Source organism: Periplaneta americana, chromosome 15 (genome assembly GCF_040183065.1).
Source record: "Periplaneta americana isolate PAMFEO1 chromosome 15, P.americana_PAMFEO1_priV1, whole genome shotgun sequence".
NCBI lineage: Eukaryota > Metazoa > Arthropoda > Insecta > Blattodea > Blattidae > Periplaneta > Periplaneta americana.
In genome coordinates this window covers 177,826,946-177,849,176 of record NC_091131.1, presented here as the reverse complement: position 1 = coordinate 177,849,176, position 22,231 = coordinate 177,826,946, and the positions used below count along the sequence as shown (strand labels likewise).

General features: G+C 37.2%; 1 protein-coding gene across 10 annotated transcripts in view; it reads right to left on the bottom strand.

The window, feature by feature from the left end:
- LOC138715557 (uncharacterized) overlaps positions 1 to 22,231 on the bottom strand; it is an 84,274-nt gene that overhangs the window by 20,523 nt on the left and 41,520 nt on the right. For 3 of the 10 annotated variants that reach the window (XM_069848622.1, XM_069848624.1, XM_069848621.1), the window contains 2 exons: positions 16,493 to 16,733; positions 12,927 to 12,983 (listed from right to left, as the gene is read on the bottom strand). The exons of 1 other annotated variant lie outside the window; for it this stretch is intronic. In XM_069848622.1, the coding sequence (XP_069704723.1) occupies positions 12,927 to 12,983; positions 16,493 to 16,518 (83 nt within the window). In that variant the 5' untranslated portion in view covers positions 16,519 to 16,733. Of the gene's footprint in view, positions 1 to 12,501; positions 12,984 to 16,492; positions 16,734 to 18,400; positions 18,598 to 22,231 lie in introns of those variants that run through there. 6 more of the 10 variants (XR_011336450.1, XR_011336448.1, XR_011336447.1 and 3 more) reach the window with 4 other exon arrangements.

Below are 22,231 nucleotides of genomic sequence, written 5' to 3'. Positions count from 1 at the left end.
CGAATTCTACGATTGTGGAATTTCAAAGCTCGTCAAATGCTACGACAAGTGTCTCAATGTGACTGGAAAATGTGTGGAAAAATAAATTAGAGTGTACAATTTCAAAAGTATTGTAACCCAATTCTGTAACGTCATTCACAGGTTTGTAAAAAATAAATGGCTACTTTATGAATAGCCCTCGTAGAACAAAGATACATATTGCTTTTTTTATATAAAAACATTCTAGCATCCCCAGAAAGAGTAAGTTACGTACTCGTGCTCAGAGGGCATTCCACATAATGTTAAGATATTTTATTAAATAACAGAGTAAAAAGTAAAAAAAGAAAAAGAAAAAAGAAGAAGAAAAACATATCAGAATAATTGAACTTTAAATTTTCTCTCTAGACAGGAATTTTTAATTTACTTACTTACTTACTTACAAATGGCTTTTAAGGAACCCGAAGGTTCATTGCCGCCCTCACATAAGCCCGCCAGCGGTCCCTATCCTGTGCAAGATTAATCCAGTCTCTATCATCATACCCCACCTCCCTCAAATCCATTTTAATATTATCCTCCCATCTACGTCTCGGCCTCCCTAAAGGTCTTTTTCCCTCCGGTCTCCCAACTAACACTCTATATGCATTTCTGGATTCGCCCATACGTGCTACATGCCCTGCCCATCTCAAACGTCTGGATTTCAAGTTCCTAATTATGTCAGGTGAAGAATACAATGCGTGCAGTTCTGTGTTGTGTAACTTTCTCCATTCTCCTGTAACTTCATCCCGCTTAGCCCCAAATATTTTCCTAAGCACCTTATTCTCAAACACCCTTAACCTATGTTCCTCTCTCAGAGTGAGAGTCCAAGTTTCACAGCCATATAGAACAACCGGTAATATAACTGTTTTATAAATTCTAACTTTCAGATTTTTGGACAGCAGACTGGATGATAAGAGCTTCTCAACCGAATAATAACAGGCATTTCCCATATTTATTCTGCGTTTAATTTCCTCCCGAGTGTCATTTACATTTGTTACTGTTGCTCCAAGATATTTGAATTTTTCCACCTCTTCGAAGGATAAATCTCCAATATTTATATTTCCATTTCGTACAATATTCCCGTCACGAGACATAATCATATACTTTGTCTTTTCGGGATTTACTTCCAAACCGATCGCTTTACTTGCTTCAAGTAAAATTTCCGTGTTTTCCCTAACCGTTTGTGGATTTTCTCCTAACATATTCACGTCATCTGCATAGACAAGAAGCTGATGTAGCCCGTTCAATTCCAAACCCTGCCTGTTATCCTGAACTTTCCTAATGGCATATTCTAAAGCGAAGTTAAAAAGTAAAGGTGATAGTGCATCTCCCTGCTTTAGCCCGCAGTGAATTGGAAAAGGATCAGATAGAAACTGACCTATACGGACTCTGCTGTATGTTTCACTGAGACACATTTTAATTAATCGAACTAGTTTCTTGGGAATACCAAATTCAATAAGAATATCATATAATACTTCCCTCTTAACCGAGTCATATGCCTTTTTGAAATCTATGAATAACTGAAGTACTGTACCCTTATACTCCCATTTTTTCTCCATTATCTGCCGAATACAAAAAATCTGATCAATAGTCGATCTATTACGCCGAAAACAGCACTGATGATCCCCAATAATTTCATCTACGTACGGAGTTAATCTCCTCAAAAGAATATTGGACAAAATTTTGTACGACGTCAACAAAAGTGATATTCCTCGAAAGTTACCACAGTTCGTTTTGTCCCCCTTTTTAAAAATAGGTACAATTATGGACTCCTAATTGATTTTTTAAAATAAGGAGCATTAGTAAATTGTACACTATCTACCAAAAAGTAATTGCTAGAAGTCATGTTTCTACTGTGCAGTGGTATGCAGACAATAAGGTGACCAGTTGAACTGGCCTGCACAGAGTCCTGATCTCAATCACACTGAGCACCTTTAAGACGAATTGGACCGGCGATTGAGGTTTCGGGAAATTCGGCCAACTTCCATTGTCCAACTGAGTGCCATATTGCAAGAGGAATGGCGACGCATTCCAGTGGATATCCCACACAAACTAGTGGAAAACATGCCTGAAAGGGTGGCTGCTGTTATAGCAACAAGAGGTGGTACCACGAGGTTCTAAAGGGGCAAAAATAGTGCCCAATTACTTTTTTGTAGATAGTGTATATTTGGGAATTTAGCTATTAAGTTACCATGTTAAAAAGCCTTGCACCGAAATTGCTACTGTGATTATATGCTACAGTTATGGTACATTTAGGTTCTGTTAAGCATAATATATGTTTTCTGATCTTTTGGTTTTATATTTATGTCAGTGATGTCAAAGCAAGCGCATTTTTCTGACCTTGACGTCGTGCGCGGGCATCAAGCGCTAAGTATGGAAAGAGGAAGGGTTGTGTATATGAGTAAGCAGCCTGTAGGATTAAGAAAACAGTGGTGCACAAACTTCAAACGGAACGTGACATTTTATGTCGTTATTTTTATATGGCTTCTTTCTGTTTGATATTATCTATATTGTCTGTAAAACAAAAGTACTAATACCAATTTCTTAATATTGCAGTTGTTTTTAAATGTTAATAACATAATTAAGAGTTAAGAAGGAATATTCACATAAATTCCATAGTAGTACAACTATACTGTACTAAATATCCCAAAAAAAGAGATTGAGTATGACATGACAAGTTGTAATTGATATTGATGATACCTTTAGCCCTATAAAAATAATCAATCAACTAATCAAGAAAATATTACAGTACAAAGCAAAGTTACCTAGGTGCTGTATATGTTTTAAGTGTAACTAATATTCCATAACAAAACTCTTATCACATTATGCTTTTAAGGTGATATTGGTGAGCAACTTCCTATCATCAGAATATTAAATTATTTTCTCGAAATGTGCTGAAGCTATAGAGCTGACATTTTTACAACACATGGGGATGTATCTTTTGCTTATGATGTAACAGTAGTTGCTTTGTTAGTCATTCATTTCCATGCGAATATTTTCAAAACTTTCAATACACTATCTTCAGTAATATGCATTTACGGTATATTAAATTAACGAAAACATTCTGTAAGGCTACTAAATAAATAGGCCTGTATCTGAAAATTTCACTTGTCTATAAAGAAAGTTGAGAAAATATTTCTTTTGAACAAAAAAATCAAACTTGTGAAAAATGAACATTAAAATTAAAACTTACATTCTTATAATGCAATACTTCCAGACAAATCTAAAATTTAACATGGATACAGTTTTAATAAGTTCTCTTCCCTTTATCTATTGAATCAGTGCTGACCATCCCTGAACAGGCTCTCCTGAGCTCTAAAGCACGCGCTTGCTCCTATGGGCATCAATTGACATCACTGATTTATGTGAATATAAATTAAATATATTTCGGTTTTTATGTACGAAATTCAATAATACATTGTTATAAATTTGATGGAAGTCAAATACTTTAAATCCTGAATACAACAGTTCTGAAGGGTTATCAAGAGTTTATTAAGGCATAACTTTATTATTCTTTTCTGTAGCAGAGTTGTTGGCATGGATGGAGGTACTATTAGCACTGTATTAACTTCGCACTTTCTTAAACATCAACCATAGTACACCAACTATTTACTTTTCTTACACATACTGCTACCACAACCACTAAAAAGTTTTGATCAACACTTCAACCATTAATGCTTCATTATACTACTCTGATTGCTCTCTGCAATTTTTTTAGTTGGTTATTTAACGACCCTGTATTAACTACTAGGATATTTGGCATTGATTGTATTGGTAATAGCGTGATGGTATTTGGGAAGATGAGGCTGAGGGTTCGTCATAGATTACCTGACATTCGCATTCGTCTTATGGTTGGAGAAAACCTCGGAAAAACTACCAGTAATGAGCACAAGCTGGAATTGAACCCATGCCCGAGTGCAACTTTGGATCAGCAGGATCCTTGTCCTTGTAAGCTTTTTATTTGTTATACACATTAATGGTAACATTTTCACAATTCACTTTTTTGCTTTAAAAAGCTAACAATTATTGTGTCTACTTACTGATTGATGTCCATGTTTTTCTTCAGTGATACCGTACACCGCAGCATAGAATAATGAATCCACAGAGAACTTGATTTCTTCTTTTCACTTTTCATTTAACAATATTCAAGCATAAACTTTTCAGAAATATTCTCTACTTTTTTTTACACACTCTTAAAACTTCTTATATTCCTCTTCATACCTCTGTCGCGATTTTGTTGGAATTAATAAATCAGTACAGCTGTTAATGCAATACCATTGACACTTATATTTATAAATAGTCATGGTGACAGTACCGACAATAATAACATTCTTCAAATGTTTCTTGTACATGGCCCTCTATATGAATCGATCACCTACAAAGCAAATGTATATAGCTTCAAATGTTTCTCGTACAAGGCCCTCTATATGAATCGATCACCTACAAAGCAAATGTATATAGCTTCAAATGTTTCTCGTACAAGGCCCTCTATATGAATCGATCACCTACAAAGCAAATGTATATAGCTGGCAATAAAAATTTTACATTTAGACAATATTCAATTTTACATTATTTTTTTTTATCAAAGCAGATGAAACTTTGTACGATACACATGTCGTAACTTCATATTACAATAGTAGACTGGTTATCAAACTCGGCCTGCAGCCTTGTTTGGTTTGTTTTGTGCATTTATAATCGTTAGTTGAGTGTTTAGTTTTGTGTTGTGGGTTTATATTCGTTTGCTGAGTGTTCCATTTACACAGAAACATTTACATAGACCTAAAAATAGTGAAATAAGTATAGTTGTAGTGTTCTGTTTATTTATAGTTGTTATATTTAGTTGGATAAGTTGTCAATTATGCCTAAGAAGAAAAGTATTAGATCTGTACTTAGTTCTGCTCTGAATGAAAGAAGATGGGGTCCTAAAACAGTGAAACAAATTGAGAAAAAATTCTCGTTTTTCATGAAATTGTAGCTTAATGTAGGTGTTTGAAGTGACCACCAACAGCATCCAAACACTACTGATGCCGCTGAACTGCTCCACGAACTAAGTTCCGTAATGTGTCCAGTGTCATAGCTGCACATGACGTTAAATTTTGATTTGTTCTCATAGCACATCCAGTGTAGCCGGCGTTTCCCAATAAACAACATCCTTTAGGGTCCCCCATATGTAGAAATTGGTGTTAGGTTTGGGGACTGTGCTGGGTACTCGACAGCACCTCTTCGACCTATCCATTAAGCTACAATTTCCCCGAAAATGAGAATTTTATCTGAATTTGTTCTAAAGTTATTTATAAACGAACAGTGTATACTTTTTTTAGGCTAATCTGTATTTTAAGTCATGTTATGTTACATTAAAATTAAATTTCAAATGAAAATTCTGAAGAAATTTTAAGAAAACAGCAATAATAAATCTTGGTCAGTATTACTTACTGAAAAAGAATATATAAGGTATCTGATTCTTTTCGACATGATTCAGTAGCAAAATTTCGGATGCTACCTGGTCATGACTGTTTGCAGCACCCTGTTTAAAATTGAAATTTTTTGTTCACCAAAATGCATCCTGTGTAATCTAGAAGACTCTTTGATGAATCAAGAACATTTACGAAAATGTCCAGCTTTGGCATCAGATTTTTTGGATTCGGACTCTAAATTATACTGCAAAGTTAGAAGGTGAATGGAGAACTTCCAAGTGTCTGGGCAATAGATACTGCTGCTGCTACTATGTTACATTAAACCAAGTTTTATTTAATTTCCATTTCGACATGTACAAAACACAGTTCTGAATTCATTTATGCTTTAGATTGCATTAATGCAATTTCTCCAAAGTATCATTTGTCTCTACTTGGCAATGCATAAACAATGTCACATTACAAAAATTCTGCTAACAAGTTTGGAGTTAGACCTTCTATATAACCTTAAATTATATGTGTTTTTTAGGTTTTCACGGTGAATGTGATTTGGATATTGCACTATGTCCTGGAGCTAACATTTCTAACGTTTCGAAACTACATACAGGTTCCATGATCAGGGCAGAGAGCCTAGGCAAGACCAGACAGTTCGCCTACTCTGCTGGGCATGTAGCGCCTGGCCGTTCCACGTGCTGAGCTCAAATGACAAATTCTGAGGGGAATATCTGTCAGTGACTAAGCTCTTAAGAGGCTTTTGAGGCTCATATAGCCTACCGGTACATATATATTCTTATATGAGGTCTCGCCATCCTCACTGAATAATCAATGAATCGATTCCAGGTGCTGGAACGAATTTTTCTCAAATTAATAGATATTTACAGTATAGCTATCAGAATGCTGCATTGGAGTTAAATCGCTCGCTTGAACTCGGTCGAGTGTCGCACCCTTGAGTGAGGTAAGATCGGTCATGATACGCTCGTAATAAATAGAAGCACAGTACAAGGTCACCTCACCAACATGTCTTATCTTGTATAGAAGGCGACAAATAAGATACACATATGTTTTGCTCACACGGTAAAAATAAGGCTTTATTTTCTGCATTTATGACAAACGTTTAATGGAACAGTCAGTGGAACGTACCAAAACAGGAACATGAGCTTACGAGCGATGACAATTCCCGGCCCCGGATTGGCCGATCCGCCAACCAATCCCGTTTCACCTGAGACAGCCACATCTATATAACCTTTCGACTTTCTGTTCGGACATCACTTCCCTGAAGATGGCTGCAGAGATAGCAGTCGAAAGCTTGGAGCATTCCAAAATCTTAACTCGGCTGATATCCCGCGAAAACATATTAGCGAACCAACGCCGAGAAAGCCTCAAATCATACATACATCACCTCTACGGGGAGGAAGTATACCATGTCCTTCAGAGATTGGAACAAGGACACAAGAAGAGGGCAAGTCTACTATGTACACTTGCCTTCCTACGTAGATGTCGAGACAAGAAAGTCGTCCCTAAATTTGCTGTCGTTAAACATGAAATTCGAACAGTGAAGGCCCAGAGAATATGCAGACGAGCCAGCTTGGCCCTCATAAGGGAGAGAATTCATCACACATACCTGGAACTCAACAACATCTCACGGGAGCTACTACAGCTACGCTTACAATGCTACGGGAGGCTACAACCATCTGATCAAGAATGGATCGACAGGTCACTAACCGCCCAGGTGCAGATGCATATGAAGAAAGTCAGAGGGAGGCAAATGGAGAAATTCCACAGATTGGCCCCCTCACAGCCAGGCATCCAACCGCTGGACAAGAACAAACTTGTCATTAATGTATCAAGTAAAACATTGGACGAAGACACCATATCGGTACTAGCCAAGGGCCTAAATTTCGTTCCAGCTCCAAGAAAATATCCAGTCAAGGACATTATCAGTGGAGTGGAGCAAGCTATCTCCTCTCTTCCTCCTGGAATATCTGAAGAAGTGAGAAGAGATGTCTGCCGAATAATCAACACAGCCAGACCACCCAAACCCAATATCACGAGGAATGAACGACTAGCGCTCCGGGAGCTACGTGAAGATGAGAGTATAGTCGTTCTCCAGGCCGACAAAGGAAACGCTACGGTGGTGCTGGACTCTTCAACGTACCACCAGAAAATTGTTGAACTACTAGCAGACACGACCTACAAGAAACTGACACGTGATCCCACTAACAGGATCATAAGAAGAACCACCACGCTGCTGAAATCTTCCTCGCTGCCTGCCAAGGTTATAAAAGTTCTACTACCACACTCGGCCACACCACCTCGGATTTACGGGCTCCCCAAGATCCACAAACAAGGGCTACCATTACGACCCATTGTTAGCACCATCGGGTCGCCCACATACCACCTGGCCAAGCATCTAACCAACATGCTCCAACCCCTGATTGGAACGTGTGAACATCATGTGAAAAACTCTACAGAATTTGTTAGAATTCTGGAGAACATCACAGTGGTCCCATCAGATCTACTAGTGAGCTTCGATGTAATTTCACTCTTCACAAAGGTTCCGATAAAAGAGGCTCTTGAACTGGTAGCGGAACAATTCCCGGATGATATTCTACAACTCTTCAGACTGGCCTTGACTACTACTTACTTCACGTACAACAGTGAGTTCTACGAACAAACCGACGGCGTGGCAATGGGCTCCCCGCTGTCACCTGCTATTGCTAACCTTTACATGCAGCACTTCGAACACCAGGCCCTAGACTCAGCCACACACAAGCCGAGCCACTTCTTCCGCTACGTAGACGACACCTTCGTGGTCTGGCCGCACGGACAAGACAAGCTACAAGAGTTCCTACAACATCTCAACAGCATCCACGCGAATATCCAGTTCACCATGGAGGTGGAGTCAGAGGGCTCACTGTCGTTCCTGGATATCCACATACACAGGAAAGCAGATGGTACTCTCGGACATGGCGTGTATAGAAAGCCGACGCACACAGATCTGTACCTGAATGCACTCAGCCTCCACCACCCTTCGCAGAAGAAGTCCGTCCTGACTAGTCTACTACATCGCGCCATAGTCATTTCCGATATCAACAACTTGCCTGCAGAAATGGACCATCTTCGTAGAACACTACAGCAAAACAACTACAGCCGGAGAGACATCAGCAAAGCCCTCAAACAAGTTACCACGAGATGTAACACAATAGACTTAGACAGCAAGCAAGAACCAACAAAGAAAGCTTTCATTCCATTCTGCGGGAGCGTGTCACACAAAATAAGCAGAATCCTCCAGAAGGTTAATATCAAAACCATCCATAAACCACAGAGCAAAATCCGGAGTCATCTACGTCAGGTTAAAGACAGTCAGGGCTTAAGGACTCCAGGGATTTACAAGATTCCATGCGAGTGTGGCGAAGTATACATAGGGCAGACTGGCCGCACAATAGAAGACAGAATCAAAGAACATAAGAGGAACCTGAGGCTGTATTATCCGGAAAAATCTGCAGTGGCGCAACACAGCATAGAAAAGGAGCATAAAATACTGTTTGACCACACCAAGGTCATTAACAAATCAAGCCACTACTGGGATCGTACAATCAAGGAGGCCATAGAGATCAAGCTGGAGAAAAACAACTTTAACAGAGACAGTGGACTCCAGCTCAGTCAGGCATGGACACCGGCCTTAGACCAACTCAGGCCCTCTTACAATCAAGGTCATGAAGATCACGGACCGAGGACGGCAACCGATTCCAACCGGCGGAACAGGGCTCGCCGCCCGCCAAACTTCACGCAGTAATCCCGGGAGGGGCGGAGCTTACGAGCGATGACAATTCCCGGCCCCGGATTGGCCGATCCGCCAACCAATCCCGTTTCACCTGAGACAGCCACATCTATATAACCTTTCGACTTTCTGTTCGGACATCACTTCCCTGAAGATGGCTGCAGAGATAGCAGTCGAAAGCTTGGAGCATTCCAAAATCTTAACTCGGCTGATATCCCGCGAAAACATATTAGCGAACCAACGCCGAGAAAGCCTCAAATCATACAGGAACATGAAGTTATCAATAAAATAGTATGAAAAACTTCGATATACAGTTATTATTGCTAATTCATAATTATTCAATATTTGATTTACCACATATATAATTTGATAGGTCCATACATAGTGTTCCGCCTATATACTGCGACAATGTAGAAACGTTTTACAAAATATTATTGATATAGCAGTAGATTAATAACAATATTAGTACAGAGATAACGTCACAGAAAATATAATAAAACGAATAATCAAGCTGCACAACTGTTACAGACGCAAAGATTGATACACTAATTATTAGAGATTATTATTATTATTATTATTATTATTATTATTATTATTATTATTATTATTATTATTACTAGAAAACTTGATACAGTTCTTGCATTATCGTGATTGTGTTCTCCGTTTATAATAATTACATTTACATCCAATAACATCTATCAGATATGGCAAAAACAGAATCATTCCTGCGTGGAAAAAAAAAAAAAAAAAAGAACATTTACCTACAATATTTATATTACATTTTAATGCAAGTTTTGTAATTGTACTATGGAGAGGTTAGTTAAACACTGCAAAGTTTTGAAATGATAAACATCTTTGATGTTACTACACAGTTCATCACTGTAACAAGAACGAATGTCTAACGCTCGGCTTATACCGTTCGAGGATTTATCGCTCATGACAATTTTACCCATCATGCATGTGCGCTACCTATCGATTATGCTATGAACTACTTAGCGCTCGAGCGAAAACGTCGATGCAGACCTCTGATGGCTACTTATAGCCATTGATTATTCAATGAGGATGGCGAGACCTCATATAAAAATATATATGTATATATCAATGTTAACAGTAACTCATGAACTGTTGTTGAAAATGACCATGAAGTCATTTAAATATGCGCTCCTGCATACATGGCTTGAATGTCTTAATTGCAGGTAGTAGGCTATTGATAATACAATGAGAGAAGTTCGGCCGTCACCATGGATCATGTCCCGGTGTGGGTCAGATGGAAAGAGCATTCAGCGCGCACAGCTGAGAGGTTCCGGGTTCGATTCCAGGTGCCGGAATTTTTTTTTCTCAAATTAATAGATTTTGATTCTTAGCAGACCCAAAAAAATTGAGTTATTATACCTAGTAACAATAGGTCTATACGTTTGCAATAATGATGTATCGTAAGACTTGGTTTTCACTCACATCCTTCACTGTTGACAGTCATTCCAGGATGCAGAGTTTGGTGCGAGATTTGTGGCAGAAGTCTCTAAACCTCTAAAAAGGCATGGCTACGACCTTGACTCGGAAGCTTGAAGGGGACAAGAGAGGAGATATCAATTCACTACATCTCAGTATGAAACAAGGCTAGCCTTCTGCCAAAATAATATGTCACACTATATTGGTGTTCTGGGGGTGATGATGGTCGCCTTCTCGTGGTACCCCCTGAACTATGTTTAATGAACATAGAAAAAAAACGACCATCCAACATGCTCCAATGACAAATACAATCCGAAGTAAAATATTTCGGAGGTAAAAAAGTCCCCTCATTCGGATCTCCGGACGGGGAATATTTTAGCAACACATAAGAAGACAAAACACAATATAATTCTACCTCAGCTGAAGGTCTTACAGTGGAATGCTGGGGGCCTTAATCAAGCCAAGAAAACTAAAATACATAAAATTCTAATAGATAAAGACATTGATATGTTTGCAATAATGGAAGCCAATGTTGCAGCTGAACAATTACAGTTCTTTGTTTTCAAGAACTACAATACATTTCTGGGTCATTTGCGAAATTTGTATAACAAATGGACGATTGAGAACGTCAAAATTAAAGTATTATTTAGTGCATATTCTGCATGTATTAATATAGTGCAATGTCTCTGCCATAGTAATCAGCCACTGTACACTGACCTTGCTTTACAGCATTCTCTACAAGCATCGATGAATCTTTGATGGCACGACGAAATGTCAGGAGTGTTATGGGACAAGACAGTGGATCTTTATAGAAATAGAATTCCTTTGTTTTTATATCAGATATTCTTCAAACAGTGCATAGTTCTTAGAATAGTAACAGAACTAACTTCAGATCAAAAATGAACAATTAGTATATTAAATATCTTAATATCAAATCTTTTACCTAATATAAAATAATAACTTGTTCAGTAATTAACAGAAACCATCATCATCATCATCATCAACATCATCAACATCATCGTCATCATCATCATCGTCATTGCAGGTATTAGGCCTAGTGGCCTGTTATGGTCTCTGTCCATCTTTTCAGGGGGCGTCCCAAAGATCGTCTTCCATGTGGTATATAGTGGAGAATTTGTCTTGGGAGTCTGGAACGGAGTCCCAAAGCCGGTCCAAAGGCTATAAGGTGGCAACCCCACCACTGAACTTACTACTCCTCGGCTAGCAACCGATTAGTAGGACATTTATATGCTTTCAAGTCTCCGAACCATTCTTTCAGTAACAATTATCTTAGTAGATTGCCCTTAAGGCGAAGATATTTGAGCTTTAATTTCTTTAATGATAGATAATTAGAAAAAAATTGAGGCTCTGTTTTGAATGATGTAACAGACATGACATGGAGTAACAGATCTGACAGGTAACAGACATGACAAAGCAAATAAGCATATGCGAACCTAAAGTTTTTTTTTTTTGGCTTAAAAATCTCCAAAATAGCAACTTAACTACTGCACACGTGTACTATTATGTCCTCTTGATCTTGACTTTATATCTTGTTATTTGTGGAAAACACAACACTAACAGATCTGACAGAGTAAAAATTAATGCTTAGACTAAAACATAAAGCAAGAGTATGACACACAAACAAATCAAAATGGGTGAACATAGCAGTACAATCAAGATGGTTTTTTGTGCATCATCTTGGCTTGTGCTGACATTGGTGGATTTCTTTTTCAACTGTGTACCCATAGGAACAGAATGGTGTAACAGAGCTGACTGATTTACTGGACTAGAGTAATTATGCAATCATATTATAAGGAAATATAAAGTCAGACACAAATGCAGAAGTTTTGATAATATCAAATGTTTCTTTAATTTTTTTTTCAATTACATTATTAAACAGTGCTTTTTCTGTACATAATCGTGCTCCATTTTAAATACTTAACTAGTATGGACAAGGCATTTTAGCTGTTACTATGAGAATTTTATTTTATTCTCGTGAAATATTGCACATCAAGGAAATACTTCTTGTGACTTTACTACATTAGTATTGAAACTACTCACTGTTAAGAATTTATAACTCTATCGTTACCAGTATAAATGCAATAATTGGAAGGGTATGAATTGATGGAACTCATTTGTTATCAAATTCTGCAAATGACACTTCTACAACAGGGAGCTTCTACCTGAAAGCCAGATTTGCATAATATATTCGTTACTTCAGATTTGTCTTCCTCAGTCATTTGTTTAATAATGTTGAAGGTTAAAGTTACCGTATTCCTCTTTTGATGCCAACTAGTATGCCACTAGCTCTTTGCTTGCTTTGGGATCTAAAGGGAAGAAACATTAAAAAAAAGATTAATACAAAACAAAATTATTTCACACATAACAATAAATATTATACACAAACTGAAGGATTACCAATGGGTTCACCTATATCAAGTATATTAGCTGAAATCTTTATTCATAATATAGAACACACACGCAGAGAGAATAATGTACTGGCATCGATATGTAGGTAACATAATAGCCCTATATAATGGAAACAAAAGACAAATAGAAAACCTACATCAACAACTCAACAAAATACATCCCAAATTAATGTATACAATAGAAACAGAACGTAACCAAGCTATAAATTTCTTAGACATCACCATAACCAAAACAAATAATAGACATGAATTCAAAATATACAGGAAGCCCACCACAACTGCAACATACATACACAATTCGTCTAACCATCCCATACAACATAAACATGCAGTTTTCCGTACAAAGACACACAGATTAATTAACATACCAATGAACAATGACAACAATACTGAAGAAATAAACACAATAAAATATATAGCACAAGACAATGATAGACATGATAGACACACTAATAAAAAAGTCAAAACAAAAACAGAACAAACCAACACAAACACCACGTGAGAATAAATAAATAACATTAACATATCACAACCAATACTTACAAAATTGCAATTTCATTCAGAAAACTAAAATACTAGATAGCATACAAAACAAATAACACAACACAGAAATATCTAAATAATCACATCAAACATTCAAAAAAATATAATTCAACTGGGGTTTAGAAACTAAAATGCAATAGTTGCCCACATTTTTACATAGGACAGACAGGAAGAACCTTTCAAACAAGATATAAAGAACACATTAAAGATATAACCAAACCATACATCACATCAAATTACGCAGAACATATTATCAACAATAATCATGACTACAATAATATAGAAACAGATATGGAAATTCTACACATCACACCAAAAAGTCCACAGTTAAACATCTTAGAACAATACGAAATATACAAACATACAATAACACACCCACAACATATACTTAATACACAATTACAGTTCAATACCCACACATTATTCGACATCATGATACATAGCACACAAACAAACACCCCCACCATAGGAGCAACTCACCCCCACCCCTACAACTGACGAATGCAAATGGCAATATGCAAGATCAACAGGAACATCAGTAGTTCGTAGGATACTGAAGATGATACAGAACCGGCATCAAAACGGGCCGTCTGTCTAAGGTACATAACCTTCTTAAAAAATTTTAACACTTTTAACGTGTGTTTAAACAATTTTAAGTTTTTTAAACAAAATGTTAACGTGAACCAGAATCAATGACATCAAAAGTAGCTCGTGATTCAGCCAGAAAACAAGCAGAAGAGAACAGTAATAGAGACAATTTTATAGACTGGAAACTTGTAAAGTGGCCACATTTAAGAAAGAAGTACTCTCAGCCAGGGGCACACCCAGGAATTTTCTTGGGGGGGGGGGGGTCCAATGAAAGAACGTCAAGTTACATAAATGCACGCACGCACACATATACACACAAACATACCTCTTTCAATTTCTTTTTACAAAACAAAATCCAGTCTTCTTGGCTTTATCTTTAGTGCAGTAACCACATCTTGTGGAGAAACTGTGATATCATGATGGATGTTTAGCAAAGCAAGACCATTTAGACGATCATTTCCCATGGTGTTTCTCAGGTATGACTTTAATCTCTTAAGAGTCGAAAACGACCTTTCACTTGTACTTGTGGACACTGGCAATGTTAATAAAATCTTCAACAGCTCTTTCACATGAGGATAGAAATCATATTCACATGCAATATAGGCTACATTTCCCACACTGACTTGTACTGTTTTCCTTTACAAAATGTGTTCCAGAGTTCAAATTCACATACCAATTCCTCATCTTGGACACAAAAATTAGTATCTACTTGAGAATAAAACTTGGCCAGAACTATAAAATCACTAGCAACCCCATCTTCCTTGATCAGACGCAAAAATTTTGTCAAAATGTTATGTTTAGCAAATCTTGTTTTTATCTGAGACTGCATATTAGATAGGAATGGCAAAAATACAGTCCTCCTGTAATATTCCTCAGCATTATCAGCAGGAACATTGCTGCGGAATTGTGAACGTTGTCCAGATGCACATCGACGGATTCTAATTTCCTCTCCAAGTGATGACAGCTGAGTAGAAACCGTAGAGAATATAGATTTAAACTGGTCTTTTGCTGCATCACTAACCTCTTGTAACACTTCTAAAACATTTTCTACATGGTTAAGTGCTTTTTCCAAATTCATATCTGTCTTCTGAAGGTATTCACTTAAGATTTTTGTTACACAGAAGAGCTTGTTGATTACGTGAAGGGAAATTAGGAATGCAGGCTTGGTCACTGAAGAATTCAGCATATCGGCTTTGGAAGATACATCCTTGTCAGTCCACAAAGAAATGGTTTTCAATGCAGGGAGGACAGCATCCATCAGTTCCATTAATACCATCACAGAGTCATGTCTTTCTATCCATCTAGTAGCACACATTTGGACGAGTTTGCTTCTTTTATTTTCAGGACAAAGCTCTTTTATACTATTTATTAATACATCTTGCCTTTTGGGAGTGTTGAAAAATTCACACACTTTACCTACAATGCCAATGCAATTCCTGATTTCTGGAACACAACATGCATCTGATATGGCGAGGTTCAAACTGTGAGAAGCACAATGGACATATAAAGCGGCAGGGCATTCTTTAAGAATAAAGGCCTGGGCACCTTGAAACTGTCCACTCATTGCACTTGCACCATCATATCCTTGCCCTCTCATATATTTCAAATCAACATTAAATCGAGTGAGGCTCTCAAGAATTGTTCTAGCCAAATTTATTCCAGTTGTCTCAGAAACTGGAATAAACTGTAGGAATTCTTCTCTGATGCTATCATTTTCAAGGAAACGTACTGACAGAGAAAACTGTTCAGTCCCACTGACATCTACACTTTCATCAGCTAAGATAGCAAAACATCTTGCCTCAGTCACTCTCACTACTATTTGGCTACGAATAATATAGTTACAGGCTGATATAATTTCATTTTGTGTCTTCCAGCTTATGTAACTTGCATTTTTTCCACAGACTAATAGATGGCTCTTTAAGTTATCATCTCCTGCATCAACACGCTCCCTTAACAAAGCTCTAAAATTTCCCTCATTATGATTTGGTGGATTTTCCAAATCAAAGGGACCGAAGTCCTTATGCCCACATAATGGTATGCCTTGGCGGCCACAAAATATAACGGTTTTAATTATCGGGAGTATCCTTTGAACATTTACATTCCCTTGCTCTCTTCATGCTTTATCAATCTGCAAAGAAACTGGCAATTCGTTACCTTGTTCGATAGATTTTAATTTAGTGTAAGTATCCACAGAATTCAGGTGATACTGTAACTTTTCATGCCTGTTAAATGTTTCACATGCATGTTTCCAATTGTCAAATGGCTGATTCACTAACCTTCCTGTTGGTGTAGCTTCGTGCATTCCAACCTCTTGAGGTGCAAACAAAACACAGTATTTACAAAATGCACCGCTTTGTTTGTCTGAATAAGCTAACCACTTCCATCGTTGGAGCCATCTCTTTTGGAAACTGAGGTTTTTTTTTTTTCTTTCCAACTGGTTTTACTGGGAACTTGAAATTCTCATTCGGCACCCAAATGGAATTTAGTGTCTCAAATTTCTCCCTTGATGAAAGTACTCTGTTAACAAAAGAACTTATATCTTTACCACTAGAGTCCACATTCAGTAATACCGATGTTGGGGTTGATGATGACGATGCAGACGGTTCAAGAATACCTATATTGGCATCATGTTGTAGGCAACGAGTTAGAAAGAGAAGACTATAGAGTGGCCATGTTGTCCTGTACAGTGCTCTTTGCGGTGCCACCGCGAAACACGGCAGATCTGAGCTAAGCGCCCACCTTTGTAAAAATTCGTCTGCTTACAATGTTGTATAACGGAGGTAAGAAGTACAAAAAAAACGAAGAAAAAACATGCCTGTTGTGTGTGCTGCATATAACTGCAATGTCAAAAGGAAAAACACAACTGATATATCATATTTCATGTAAATTTATGAAGTTAAGTCCATAGTTTTGTTAATTAGCAGCATTTTTTTTTCATGCTTAAATGTGTAACAACGCCCGGCATAAACAAAATAAATGGTTCACTGGTAATGTACTTAAACTAAATACGGATAAAACCAATACAATTCCGTTTCAGACCCAGTGAAAAACAAATAGCAATACAATATTAAAACTGTATTTCGACACCGGCATCCTTTATTTCTGCTCCTTCTGTCCTTACTGCTTATACAAGAAGACGATGAGCTGTAGCTTATAAGAAGTTAGGCCTATTTCGAAGACAAACGATTAATCAAATAAATGATTCACTAGTAATAAAGTTAAACTAAATACGGATAAAACCGCTGCAATTCCGTTTCAAACCTAGTAATAGCAATCAAATATTAAAATTGTATTTCGACACTCGCATCCAAAATAACGCAAAACTCTGGGGTAGGTCGTATTGTTGTTAGTATTTTGACTGGAAGGACATGAAAGAACATAATTGAGCACCCATGTGCAATAATGGGGTAAGTATGAATATATTTCGTAACTACTTACCCCATTATTGTACATGGGTGCTCAATTATACACTAATAATTATGTGGTGCCACAGCCCTTGAAAGGCTCAGACAGACCAGCCGGCTGTTGGCCTCACGTTCACATTTCGATAATAATTATACTTTACTGTAACAAAAAAACTGAAAGTGTGTTTTGTCATGTTTCACCCACGTTATAAGCTTGGAGGTAAAGGTTGTTTACTACAGATAGGGCCTACTTTCATTCTATATCTTATGGTATAGTAAATAGTTTTGCAACGTGTAGAGACTGGGAAAACAACTTAATAAAATCATCCGAATCATACTCGTTCATTTTATAGGCAATGTTGCAGGTCGCATTTAAAAGAACCTAGGAATATTAACATTTTCTTCAGTATATTTGCTAGGACTTCTTGTCATACTACATGACAAATTTGCTTAGGTTATTCTTTTAAGCATTCCTTCTAGGAATAGCTCAAGTGTTTTAAATTGAGCGTACATAAGTTTAGATTAAGTTCCTATCATGTATTTGACGAAATACTAGGTTTTTCCACTTCAGTTTAACTGATTTATGCAAACGAAATTAAGACAGCTGACGATTCTAATGTCAGTTATCACAACGCCCACTTTGTTTTGGGCGCGTAAGTTCATTACCAACGGTCGTTCAATTTTCTTCAAACATGGCGGGGCAATGACCACTCTATATCTTTCTCTTTTCTAACTCGTTGGTTGTAGGTTAGGTACAGTCTCAATATTGCACTTAGCCACCTTTGATGGAACCGAGCTGAAAAAACTGGTAATTTTATGTTTTTGCATTGTGAGCACTTGTGCTAATACTACTATTAAGTTAATATATCACATAACAGTTTTCACAACTTCACATTAATAATTCTTCAAGACACAAATACTTGGAAAATCAAACACAGACCAGTCAAATACCGCCAATACTTATTATAATCAATGATAGATACTTTGGCAACATTGAACTCAATCTGCTAAGCAGTGATGACAACGTGATGGTTGGAACACAGCAAGTACAGAATTGTGCATTCTTTGTTGGCTGATGGCACTCGGCTACGTTTTCAGCAGCAGAGAGCTCTAGCTACCAACGATTATAGTAGGATGCCATTAGATGGACTTGGCTAGCAGGAAAAATCAGAAGTGTTACGTACTGTACATGGACGTGAATCATTTCGGTGAAATTAGAGTAAACGGAATTATATGCTATCAACGCTTAAAAATTCAGTAGTAATGTTACAACTTTGGGGGGGGGGGGGGTCCGGGCCCGATGGACCCCCCCCCCCCCGTGGGTGCGCCCTTGTAGGCAATGTTTTAACAATTTTATCTCTAAAATGGACTACCGGTATAGAAAAGATGGTATAAAAGCTTACCCGAATTTATATCTAATATCACAAAGAGTAATCCACCAAGTAATTCACTTATAATTTACAAAAATACACAACTAACAGACCCCCAGGTTATTGCAAACGCCTTTTTAAGTACATATACAATAATATATAGAATCACAACAACTCACAAAAAGTTAGAAAAAAACATGAAAAAATATCAAGATGAGCAAAAGAGGTGTGTTTACATGAAACACAAGAGAAGTGTTTGTTGTTAGTTTCACAATCCATGAACTAGATGCAGCTATTGGGACTCTTAAATGCAATGAAGTCTCTGGTCCAGATTTAATTCATTCAGAATTTATCAAGAACCTTGGAGACAAGTTTTACAATACCAGCATCTGCTAACTGAAAAAGAAAATCATTACCAGTATTATACCCATTTTGAAGAAAGGTAAAACTTCATCTAATATTAATAACTACACACCTATTTCTCTTACAAGCCAGATATGGAAAATATGGAAAGAATGATTGCTGCACGTCACAATTGGTTCCTTGAATCCAACAACTTGTTTTCAAAACAGCAATCTGGGTTTATACCAGGGGCGTGCATTTAGGGCAAGTGGGGTAAGTGCCGCATACCCTAGTAGACACACTTCAAATTAATGTATCAATTTTATCTCATTCAGCTTATAGATGAACATTTTTTAATAAAGTGTATTCTGCACTTTATATATAAGTGTTCTGGATTAACTACATTTCTGCAGTAAGGCAGCTCTTCGTTCACAGCTTGCCTGAAGCCTCATTTTACAGTGCTGGTGCATGCGCAGACAGTAGACAAGGATGGAAAATTTCCTCGTATACCACTGTATTGCCTATACGCCAGTACACAGCCAGAATAAGCGCTGGGATTATCGCTTGTCCAGACTTGACTTCCTGCAGAAGAATACCAGTGTAGAATTTGGCAGTGTGTGTGAAACATGAGATTTGTTTGTCAATTGAGATAGTGTTCAGGATCTTTCAGTTATTTGAAGATTTTGTTTCTTTGTGAGTGACAATTTATGTCGTAGTTTTCTGTGTATAAGCTAAATACGGTATTGATTAAGAATGGGTGATTCATTATGTCCTATTGAACAATTATTGAAACACACATTTCGATTACATCCTTTAGAAGAAAAATTAAACATAATACTAAGTGATTGATCATGTCCTGAAATGCCAACGCTTTTTGCAGCTCATAAAGACAAAGGAAAAGAATATACTCGATATTTTCAAGCGTCCCAACTCAGTGGATTGCAGGAAGTGCGAAATTAAATAAACTCTTTCACTGGCCCTGTCTTATGTTTTCTAAAGAAGAAACAGTTTGGTCTAAAAATAATGGTTATGATAATCTGAAAAATCTGCACAATGCCATTAATAAACATGAAAAGTCACAGGCACATATTTTTAGTGTTTTACAATTTAAGTCATTTGGATCATCTCGAATAGATGTACAGTCAGATTCACAACTTCGTGTCACTGTCGAGCAACACAATGAAATGATGCGAAAGAACAGGGAAATATTGAAGAGGTTAATTGATACAATCTATTTTCTAGCCATACATGAATTGCCATTTCGTGGTCATTGTGAGTCAGAAGAGGCAGTTAACAAAGGAGTATATTTAGGTGCGCTCAATTACCTTGCAAAATATGACTTAACCCTCAGCCATCATCTGGAAACTTCTGCCACGTTCCGCGGAACTTCAAATCGAATACAGAATGATTTGATTCTCGCTGTAAGTGATGTTGTTATGGATAACATAAAACAAGAACTTTCAAAAACGTCATTTGTTGCAATCATGCTAGACGAAATTTCAGACATTATGAATGCATCCCAGCTTTCAACCACTCTTAGGTATGTTGATTCAGAGAATGGTGAGATTAATGAAAGATTCATATGTTTTACTGATGTAAGCAATGATAGATCTGCTAGTGGTTTATTCGAACATGTCCAAAGTATAGCCACTGAGTATGACATAAGCAACAAGCTCGTTGCTCAAACGTTCGATGGAGCTGCTGTCATGGCTGGTCACACAAATGGTCTGAGAACTAAATTTCTTGAAAAATATTCTAAGGCAATATTTGTGCACTGTTTGTCATAAATTAAATTTAATCTTGCCCCAATCACTTACGTGTTTGAAAGAGAGCAGAATATTTTTACAGACTTTAACTGGTTTGGGTTCTTTCTTCAGTAAATCATCCAAAAGAACAACGGCTTAAGGAATATACCTCAAAGAAAATGCCTAGACTTGCTCCAACTAGATGGAATTTCACACCGCGTCTTATTCAGACTGTAAAGGAACATAGGGATGAATTCATTGGATTTTTTCAAGACATATTAGAAGACAGTTCTACCTGGGACAGTGTAACAGTTGTTACTGCACAAGGCTTCCTTACATTTCTGACCAGTTTTGAGACATCACTGTTATTAGTTATTTTCAGTAAGATATTCAGCTACACTGACATACTTTTCAATATACTACAGTTCAGATCTTTAGATATTCAGCATTGCTGTGAAAAAATTACAGAAACAAAAAAGACATATCCAAAATCTCAGAAAATTTTGGGATTCTATAAGGATAGAAACTGTAGTTTACCACCATGAAGATGATGGAACTCCAAGTAAATGTCGTCGCACAGAACAAGACCCTGAAGTTGCAAGAAAGGCCCTTTACATTGAGATAATCGATACAATAGTTTTTCAAATTGACGAAAGATTTAGTTCTATGCATAACTTAAACTTTGTGGCTTTGTTACAACCTCAGAAGTACGAAGAATTTAGGGTGAACTTTCCTGCTATTATATTTAACATTTTGAAAGGAAATCAGTCGGACACGTTTGATTTTATCAGTCTGAAAAATGAACTCATTGTGCTCTACTCTTATGATGAATTTTCTGGACAACATCCGTACCAGGTGTTAATACACTCAAGAAAAAACAACTTGACACAGCATTACCAGAAGTCTATAAACTTGGATTACTTATTGTCACTATCCCTAGCACCACAGCTTCCGTAGAGCGAACATTCTCTGCACTTAGAAGGATAAAATCATACCAGCGATCAACACAAAGCCAAGAACGTCTTAACGGGTTAGCACTTCTATCCATTGAAAAGGGACTTCTTCATAAGTGATACAATCTGCCACATTTTATGAAGATGTAATCAAAAAGTTCACAAAACAAGAAAGAAGAATGGACTTTACTTATAAGTACT